This window comes from Pristis pectinata, chromosome 27 (assembly GCF_009764475.1).
Source record: "Pristis pectinata isolate sPriPec2 chromosome 27, sPriPec2.1.pri, whole genome shotgun sequence".
Classification (NCBI taxonomy): Eukaryota; Metazoa; Chordata; class Chondrichthyes; order Rhinopristiformes; family Pristidae; genus Pristis; species Pristis pectinata.
Genome location: NC_067431.1, coordinates 8,507,597 through 8,518,299, shown reverse-complemented (window position 1 = coordinate 8,518,299; position 10,703 = coordinate 8,507,597). Strand labels below are relative to the sequence as shown.

Sequence of the window (10,703 nt, the reverse complement as noted above, 5' to 3'; positions counted from 1 at the left end):
TGGAGGTACACCCCAGCTTCGGGATGGGGAGGCATGAATAATGTGCATAAGTCAATCAGGGTTTACTGATTTTGAGGTAATTTAGTTCTCACATTCACTGAAGGAATAAACCTAAATACCAACTCTCCAAGGCTTCATCTGTTCAGTCCCTGAGAATCCCCAGGATAGGCCACTCATTGAAAGGAGCAACCCATGATGTCATCAGGCATTGATGTAGGGAGGGCTGAGTGCTTTACCATGTGTGAAAAGTGTGGCTTTCATTCAAAAAGGTTGGGATCCAATGGTCTCATCTGTCTTTCCAGCCGGGGTCATCCTCATAATACCTTTATGTCAGAGTTCAAATGGAGTGCACAGGAGCAACATAAAAACATGGTTTATTGAGATATTAAAAAAAGCTCAGGTCAAACATACAAAGTACTAAGAGCATATCAGTTAATTCTGTTTCAGTGATCTGTACCCAGTACTGTGAAGAATGTGTGCTTACGAACAAGAGGCATTTATTCATTGAAACCACAGGTTTCATGAATCATTTCATGGATCGTACCTCCTAAATTAATGCAGGCACACATGGTACATAAGCTGGAAAATACTGAACGTTACCAATACCATCTGTGGACAATGCAGGAGGGCTCTGTGGGTGGCAAGACTTTCTCAGCAAAAGGGCTGTGAACTTTGGTCCTGATGTTTGTGATCCACCAGCTCTGAACAGGAAGAAGGAATTGTGGATCCTAAACCATTTTTAAACATCAGACACGTTCAGCATTTTTATTTTGCAGATTTCCCACCTGACAATCAGTTTGATTGACAGGTCGGTCACCTGTTAGATGGAAAAGGACATTTCAGAGGGGCAAGTGGGGGAAGGTAAGGATGAGGTGGAGATCACAGGGCAGACTGATGGAGTTGATGAGGGACGCACAAGGGGCAATACAGTGATCATGAGAGTGAAGAGCATGACTGGAGGATCAGATGGTGTTATGGAAAGGGAAGATCTTAAGCAGGATAGGAATTGGTAGTTGTATAGTGCAGAGTTTGACGGGATGAAGTACCTATTTCTCCTGTCCCACAAACAATGGACTAACTTGAAGGATTCGGCTCTTTTTCCCTCCCTTTACGTTAGTCAGAGCACGTTCCCTCTTCTCAAGGTTTGTGTAACCAACAAAGGCTAAGGGAGATGAGAAAGGAAAAGAAAATGCAGATTTTGCTATTGGTTTATCCTATAGAGCAGGAAGCTAGCTCTCGGCATGAACTAGAGAATTGTCTATCTATTGTCCTCACTTTCACACTCAGCTCCATTGATTAAAGTGAATGGAGTTGATCATGCAAAGTTGGCAAATATATTCCCATATATTTGGGCTCGGGCCCAAAGATGAACGCTGCCTCCAAGATCTTGCTGTAAGCTCCACTTCCAGAATTTTTGGTAGGCTACATTTCATTGCAGAGCTAGGCTGTGTAAATAAAATGCTTGCTAACCCTAACCATAATGCAAGCCTTCTCCTTCAAAATGCTCCAGCTTGCATCACAACAAAAGGCTGAAGGTAACTTTCATGTCCTGAGGAGAATTGTGTTCCTAAAACTAACATGTGCAGAAGGAGACCTGGATGGAGGAAGCAAAACAAAAGATTAGCTCATTGATAGGTGATTTCTGGGCTTTATTCCTTAAGCTATGTACATCTAAAATACTTGAACAATTGTCAAAACCAGAGCCAAAAAAAAACAGCTTTATAACAAGAGCAACAATGTATCCGAAGAAATTTTGTGGTGCAAAACAAATATAAAAAGGCAATGAGATATTCTTTCAAAATTTCAACCAGTTTTGTGAAGTACGGTGCAGGAGGTTTGAGAGAGGTCACACAACGATGTTGTACTTTGAGTTCATACTGTTTGACCTGGTTCCTTCATTGTGTGCAGACGCCAATAAATGGGAATTTGTTTCTTTCCCTGGAGCCACCGCATCCTCTCTGAAATCAGCAAAAGATTCAACCATTGAAAGAAGGTGCAAATACCACACACTTAAGTACTAATATTTCACAAAGGTGAAGAAGGTTTGCTGCTACCCACACAGAGTCTGGAGCTATGGTGTTGTCTGTGTCTTCTCCCTGTTTCACCAGGAGTTCTGGATTCCTTCCAAAGTTGTGCTCAATGTTAGTTAACTGGTTACTGTAAGTTACCCCCTAGTTCAGGTTGGTGGCTAAAGAATCCAAGTGGAGCTGTCAGGCACGTGAGGGAGAATAGTGTATAAGGACATAAATTGGGAATGAGATTAATGGGAATGTATAGACTCGATGAGCCAAATGGCTTCCTTCTATGTTTTAAGAAAAACTTAAAGATAATTCAGTGTTTGATATGAGAAATATATTGCATTATGCCTGAAGTTAGGAATCAAGAAGAAAGCTGGCATTTTATAGAGGTGTTCACTAAAATAAAGTTGGGTCAGATTATAATTCAGCCCTCAACATATTTTTCTCTAATGTGTTTACTATGATCTCCATAAAATGAAAAAGAATATTTAGAGAAAGATGATATGTGGAAACAGATTACTACAGACTGTAGAATATATGAGAAAGATTTACTGCATACAGTGGCTCATATGTGCATGCTAAAACAAATATGGCTGGGATGACTGGATGAAATGATTCAATGCAGTACAAAGATTTCTGGTCTGTTGTGCTTTTGCACAGGTTTTGAAAGAGCTCTCCAACTCCTGATCTTGTCCTCATTTTCCTGTAGTTTTTATCAACTCGAGTAATAACTCAATTTCCTTTTCAAATTTACGATTGAACTTACTTCCACATGAACTTCATAAAATCAATTCCACTGCACAAAAACGTAACAAAATTGTGCATTTTTACAGTACTTTTAATGAAAGCATCCCAAGGTGCTTCACAAGAGCATTAGCGAACAAAATTTTACGGCAGGTCATATATGGAGAAATTAGGAAAAGTTGGTCAAAGAAATAGATTTAAAGAAATGACTTAACAAGAGGGAAACAAAGGTTGGGAGGACGTTCCAAATGTTCGAGCCCTTGGCAGCTGAGTACATGGTCACCAATAATGTGATTGAGATCAAGGGACTAGAATTAGAAGGGAGAAGTTATCTTGGGTGTTTGGTGAGCTGCAGAAGATTCCAGAGAAAGGGAAGTGAAAAACAAGGTAGGGAGTTGAAAAAAAGGGGGAGAATTTTATAATCAAGTCATTATCTAATGGAATCAATGTAGTTCAGTAATCATCCAGGATGGAACCTGGTGTTAGTGAAGGAATGGAGAGCAAAGATTTGGATGACCATTATGAGGGGTAGAAAAAGTGAGGCCAACTAGGCATGTGTTGCATTAGTCAAAAATAGATGTAATAAAGATGCAGAAAATTTGCTGCATAAAATTAAAATCCTCAGATTAGTTTTATTTCTTTTGGCTATTCCTTGAATCTTGTTTCCAGTCTGATATCTGTTGTTAACTCTTATTCGAACCATTATTATGAGCACATCCATCAAATCTCTTCTAAGCTTCTTTGAACTAAACAGAGAACCCAGCTCCTTCAGTCACTGAGCTGAAACCTCTCATTTCTGACAGGATTCTTGTGAATATCTTCCAAAATCTTGGGAAGGTATTGACATTCTTTGCAAAGTGAATTGAATGTAATGTTCCAATTGAAGTCTATTATTTTCTGTAATGGTTCAACAGTGCTTCCAGCTTTTTTAATCTTTGCTCCGTCAATAAAGCCATAGGTTCCATTTGCTATTCCAGCTTTCTGCTGCCTTCAAAGATTTGTGTGCACATATCCCCAGGACTAACTGTTCCTGTATCCCTTTAAAATGTACCATTGTTCTTATTGCTTCTGCTCACTTTGCCAACCAAATATATCACCTTACACTTCTCTGCATTGCATTTCATCTTCCCATTTTACCATTCATCCTGCAATCTATTATCCTCATTTTTGCCTACATTACTGAGTGTTTCGTCAGTTGCAAACTTTGAACTGTAAACCAATTCCATCAAAAAGAACCTGAAGAAGGAAATGGCCCAAGGAGGAGAACGAACAAATATCCACAGAACAAACAACTTGAATGCGAATAATGTATATTATAGATGCTGTGAAATTAACTCAAGATGTCAAGGAATATTCCCTCAGAGAATAAATCACCTGTATTGAACCCTAATGTGTACATTAGATATGGTCAATTGGAGAGGGAGGACTCAAAGGGTGAATAGTCTCTTCCTATTATTAATTAGACCCCAAACTGTACGATTCTATTCCTGAACAAAGCCCCATTTGATGGAAGAATGTGGTGGTGGCTGGAGGATTGAATGGGGAGAGTAGCAAGTATAGTTCAAGGTATTTAATGTGTTGAACTGCCTCATTTTCCAGCTATTAGAATGAAAGTCCATGCAGGTTGGTATATTGATGCCCACTGTCAGTTCCTGAGTTTTCCTTTTGCTGAATGATGCTCTCTCTGGGGAACACCAGTGCACAGTTTGGATTGTTTCTATAAATGCCTAAAATTTATTATAAATATACAATACAAACTAAAGTTTGTATAACTGTCAAAAGTGTTAAGTTTAGGAAGGACCTGACCTCATTCTTTCCATAATGTGCCATTGGATTTTTTTTTCTGGTTGGTATTGTTCCCAAACAGACACTAAACATTTTGTAGTAAGTTGTTGCAATGTTTTTTAAGCGAGACCATGGCAGTGTTTAATGTATTCAAACCTCAAAGAAAAATGACTCGAGATTCAGCAGTCTAAAATTTGTTATTATGTAGATGACCTGTCCTGTGCCCAGCACATAGATCCAATCACAAGGAATGTGTGCCAGCATCTTTACTTTCTTAGAAGGTTAAGAAGATTCGGCATGTGCATTCTCCCCCCGTCTGTGTGGGTTTCCTCTGGGTGCTCTGGTTTCCTCCCACATTCCAAAGATGTATGGGTTAGGAAGTTGTAGGCATGCTATGTTGGCGCCGGAAGCGTGGCAACACTTGTGGGCTGCCCCCAGAACACTCTACGCAAAAGATGTATTTCACTGTGTGTTATGATGTACATGTGACGAATAAAGATATCTTATCTTATCTTAACATTCTAACAAACTTCTAAAGGTGTACTGTTGAAACTATCCTGATTGGTTGCATCGTGGTTTGGTACAACAATTCAAAGAAGCTGCAGAGAACAGTGGGTTCTGCCCAAGACATCAATGGCACATCCCTCCCCACCATTGGTAGTATCTATATGAGGCCATCTTCTTACAGCTATCATCGGGCACGAGGTACAGAAGTCGGAACACCCACACCAGCAGGTTCAAGATCAGCTACTTCCCTCCAACCATTCAGTTCTTGAACCAACCTGCACAACCCTAATCACCACCTCGATATAGCAACACTATGACCACCTGGACCACTTTACATTACAATGAACTTTTTTTTGGTTCCAATTGCCTTACTTTTTGTATAATTTATGTTTTTTTTGTGAATGTTGTGTATCTGATGCTACATGCCTGTGATGTTGCTGCAAGTAAGGTTTTCATTGCACCTGTGCATACATGTGCTTATGCATGTGACAATAAACTTGACTTTGACTTTGAGTTTGATGTGACCCTTTTGTATTTTCGCAAGGCACTCATCCATCAGGGGGAGATAATGACAAAATGATCACATCAGGGTAAAAGTGCCCTCAAGTTATTACATGAATGCAATGTTAAAATGTGTGAAACAGAACATAGTACAGGTCAAATGAAATGTGGCACTTTTCACTTAACTCTATTTTCTGGCCAGCATTTCTTCCCATACAAAAGTGCCACATTTCTTCTTCCGCTGCACCCCATTGTTCAGGTAATGTGTAGTCACAAAGAGGGAGGTGTATTTAATTTACCTAAATCAACTTGACCTGTTGAATGTCCCTACACAAGTCACTTCAATAAATGGTGTAATGTATAATGTTTAAAGCAAATGTTTTAGAATGATGGCAAAGTTTATTTTTACTGCAAAAGCTTCATTTTCTGTGTTCAATCATATCAAAATAGTTTCCAGATTTTATTCCTATATTGCTAAGCTGTCTACCTTAAATGAAATAAAACAAATGAATCCTTTGGCAGAGATCTAAGGATGTGTTGCCTTGACAACCAACCTGCACACTGCCTTGTCCACAAATAAAGTGTCGGTATTAGAAAGCTTCACCAGTTATATGGGTTTTTTAATCATAGAATCACACTGCACAGTAGGAGTTCATGTAGATCATTATGCCAAAGCCAATACCTTCCAGAGACAATGCAGTTCCTCTCACACCTCTGCTTTCTCTATTTCCCCAATACTGTGTCCTTTACATTATATTCCATTACCTTTTGAAGGTTGGGATTACATCTGCTTTTCAGACATTGGATTTTGGATCACAACAATTCAGAGTCATAGAGATACAGCACAGAAACAGACCCTTCCACCAAACGAGTCTGCACCAGTCATCAAGCACCAACTCTTGCACCAATCCTACCCTAACCCATTTTATTCTCTCCACATTCTCATCATCTCTCCTCAGACTTTACCATTCAATCTACACACTAGGGGCAATTTACAGTGGCCAATTAACCTAACAACCTGCATGTCTTTGGCATGTGGGAAGAAACTGATGTACTTGGAAGAAACCTATGTGGTCACAGGGAGGATGTGCAAATTCCACACAGACAACACTGGAGATTAGGACAGAGCCTAAGTCACTGGCACTATGAGGCAATGTACCACCCAACCCAGAACACTGAAAAAAAGCCTCAGCATCTTTTGAAAGTTATCTTAAATCCAGACTCTCTAGTAACTAACGCTTCTACTGATAGAAACAGTTTTCTCTTAGTTATATCAAAAACTTTTAGTTTTTAATATATGAGATCAAAAAACCCGTAACTCTCTTGATACTTCATTGTGTTTGGCACTCTTCATGTTAGTTAAGATAGTGAGTATGAAAATTCATCATTTTTGTTCAAGTAGTGCACAGGCTTGTTCCGCAGGGGTCTCTGGATATCAATAAAAGCATTTAACTCTCCCTGGGGCTAAATCTATCGAGCAGCATTTTCATGTCTCCATCAGTTTCAAACAGTTTGCCTGCTTTGGCTAAATGATTCAGTAGCAAATTAATAGTTGTGTAAACTAGTGCAGAAAGGAATTAATGTAAATGTTTCAATGGGCTGAATTTGCTGGCACAATCATACTGAGTTAGTCGCTTGGTGTGTGAAATATTTGGCAGGCAAGAGTTAGTCTGTGAGTTGTGCTTCCACACAAATTGCTCCGATGATTGGTGGCACCTTGCTGTTAGCCTCACAATACAGGATTCCCAGTGTGTTTGAAGAAGTTGCTGGCTTTACACCAAAAAACACAAAGTAAACTTTTGGCTGAAATTTAGGGCTGATGCTAAACAAAGTGAGCACTGAATGATGTAACAGGTAGAACCTCAGAGGGCCAGCAAAAGAATAATTGAAACTACAGAGTCTCATTTCTATCAGTACAAAAGTGCTGCTAGACATTATATATATTTTTAATTTTTATATTTAATTTCCTTACTTCCGCTTTCTAGCTCCTTATTCTTTCACTCTTAATCCAATCCTTCTTTCTGTCTATATGCATCTTCTTTTGAATCTAACTTGATTTGAATTCAGCCTACTTTTCTCAGCATGAGAAAGACTTTTAGTTCTGTAACTCACCAAGGTCCCAAAATGATGCAATAGATGAGGAGATAATGTTTCTCCTAGTTGGGTTATCTAGAACCAGAGGTCACTGTCTCGAAATAAGGAGTCAGCCACTCAGGACAAAAGTGAGAAGTTTCTTCACCCACGCAATATTGATATTTCGAATTCTATACCAGTGGAAGCTCAGTCATGTAATACATTCAAGAGAATGATCAATAGACTTTTAGATATTAAGGGAATTGAGGGATGTGTGGTTGGCGCAGGAAAGTGATGCTGAGGTGGAAAATCAGTCTTGATTTTATTAAATGGTAGAGCAGACTTGAGGGGCTGAATGGCCTAATTCGATTTCTTATGTTTACAGAGCATGCCGCAAAACATTCTGGCCCAGTGTACAAAGTGGCTGCTCTTCCCTTCCTTACCCAGAAGTACTGAGACCAAACACAAATATCCAAACCTCAATTCGTGTCCCGTGTGGTGATCCTTGGACTTCTTCTTCTTGCGATGAATTAAGTGGTATGCAACGACGGCAATCAGAAGGAGAGCCACAAGGGTGCCAAACAGAGCTCCAACAATCACTCCAACCTCATTGTTCACTGTAAGGAAAATTAATCATTACTCAGTGGGATAGATCAGATAGCAGTGTTGCCCACAACACCACCTATGGTTCAGATTCAGCTTTGCTCGATCAGGTGCAGGTCTCTTTTCTTGCAGCTGGTGGGATAGCTCATGTTTTGTCCTCTCAAAAGATCACAACCTACTTACAGCAGAAGGCCATCATTCAGCCCACCTTAATGCAGCCACCCAGAACAACCCTTTATACTCACCTAATGCTGCATATCAGAGCTTCAGCAACAATCTGTTACTGTACGTGTGGCAGCAAAACCCTGGGAACTTCAGAAAAGCAATGTCAAAGGTTAACAACAAATCAAGTCGGGAGATTTTGGGGCTTAGTCAAAGACGTAAGTTGCAAGAATGTTTAAAGGAGGAAAGGAAGGAAGATGGGCAGAGGTGTTTGGGGAAGAAAACTTTGCAGCTAAAGGCTTGGGCAAATGGTGGATTAAATTCACAGAGAGTCAGGAGGCCAAAATTGGGTGTGCACAGGCATCTTAAAGGGTCAAAGGGCTAAAGGAGATGATAGAGTTGGTTGGAGGTAAGGCCATGAAGTGTTTTGGAGATAGGTCTGAGGTGTTTTTTTAAAATTTGAACCATTGCTTCAGCAGCAACAAATGTAAGTTAGCAAAGTTAGCATAGGGTGATGGTGAGCAGGACTATTGCCTGACGACATGTGGGCAGCAAAATCACGGAGGTAAGAATGAGGGAAGCAAGTTCAGAGGTAACAAAGACATGGATGCAGGTTTCAGCTGCTTGTGGGTAGAGGCAGAGATAGAGTAGGGCAAAAGTTACACAGCTGGGAACAGGTCCTTAGTGATGGCACAGCAAGGCAGGGTGGGCATAGGGTGGTGATAGGTAAATGCAGGTAAGAGATAGTGATAGGCAGGTGCGGGGGAGGAGGGGAGATCAGATCCACCGGGGGATGGGTCAAAGAAGAGAAAGGAATAAAAAGGCTAGGAAAGGGAAGAAGAGAAAGAAGCATTGGGGGGGGGGGTGGTTTTGTGGGGAAGGGTGGGGAATACCTAAAAGTGGGAGAATTCAATGTTCACGCTGTTAGGCTGCAAGGTTCCAAGACGGAAAATGAGGTGCTGTTCCTCCAGTTTGCGCTTGGAACTCTCCTGGCAGTGGAGGAGGCCGAGGATTGTCATATCAGTGATAGTGTGGGAGGGGGAGTTGAAGTGCTCACCCCTCCTCCCCTCTTTTGTCCACCTATCACTGCTCTGCTTTTCCCTCCTATATATTGGGCTTCCCCTTTTCCTATCTTCAGTCCTGAAGAAGGGTCCTGACCCGAAACGTTGACCACCTGCTTTTCTCCACAGATGCTGCCTGACCTGCTGAGTTCCTCCAGCATCATCGTGTTTTTCATCTAGATTCCAGCATCTGCAGTCCTTAGTTTCTCCAGAAAGGTTTTTAATTTTCACATTCTGCCCAATCAAGTGTACTGTACATCACTTGCCACATGAAAACATACCTCCTGACATCAATCCCAAAATTCTCTTTCTTTAGTTTGAATCTGCATCTCCTTATCTCAGTCCCATAGTTGAAATAAAAATACATTCCTAGATTAACTTTTTTTCACATAATTTTCTGCCAATTATATACGGGCCTCTTCTCCAAGGCGAACAATATAACACCTTATTGCATTAAAATGTCCTTGACAGAGGTGTAATCAGATGAAAATAAATGCTAATAGAAAATATTGTCTGACTTAAATCATGGTCAAATAGGTGGGTTTTAGGAAGAGGCATGAAGAACATAGAAATTATAAATTTATGTAATTTCTGCTTGCTAATAGCTGTGCATTGTACTTAGAGTTGAAAACACCTAACTATTACAAGTAAATGTGCAGTTAAAAACCATTTTGCTTCACAAAAGAGTCTGCTTCCTATTGTCAAAGGCTAAGAGCTATGTGGAGGAGTGTAATGAAAGCAGAGTTCAATGCCAAACAAGAAAAACAATATTGGAAAATCACAGTCAGTTTTATAATCTATTATTAGCTGTATTGCTGAAGTAGTTCAGACATAGAATAGGTCCTCAGGAAAGGTTTAGTTGTCTGTGTTGCATCAATGCTTGGAATATTATTGACCGCGGGCAGTTATGGTACTAGTTTCAAAATTCTGGCAACCTCTATGGAAAGATATGATTCAGTTTCTGTCAGTACACAGGTCTTCTTGCGTGACCTATTTTCTCCCCGACAACCCTATCCTGCTGCAATTGTGCCCATTCGTTACTTGCATTAAACACTGGCAGAATTCTCCTTCCCTGATTTCAGCCAATGTAGTGCCTTTGTTCCATGAATGAAACCAGGTAGCTCATTAACTCAGTGCAAACTAGGAAATGAATCTGAGATCTTCCTGTGAATTTGCCTCGGCTGCTTACAGAACAGCCGGAAAACAACATCAGGTGGCAATATCTCACTAGCGTTCATTTCATGCAGAG

At 40.3% G+C, this 10,703-nt stretch overlaps 1 protein-coding gene across 2 annotated transcripts in view; it reads right to left on the bottom strand.

Annotated features, from left to right (window-relative positions):
* Positions 1–406: 406 nt before the first annotated feature.
* LOC127583739 (V-set and immunoglobulin domain-containing protein 2-like) overlaps positions 407–10,703 on the bottom strand; it is a 34,362-nt gene continuing 24,065 nt past the window's right edge. For both annotated transcript variants that reach the window (XM_052040029.1, XM_052040030.1), the window contains exons 6-7: positions 8,107–8,245; positions 407–1,958 (exon numbers count right to left, since the gene is read on the bottom strand). In XM_052040029.1, coding sequence (XP_051895989.1) covers positions 1,847–1,958; positions 8,107–8,245 — 251 coding nt within the window. In that variant the 3' untranslated portion in view covers positions 407–1,846. The remainder of the gene's footprint in view (positions 1,959–8,106; positions 8,246–10,703) is intronic.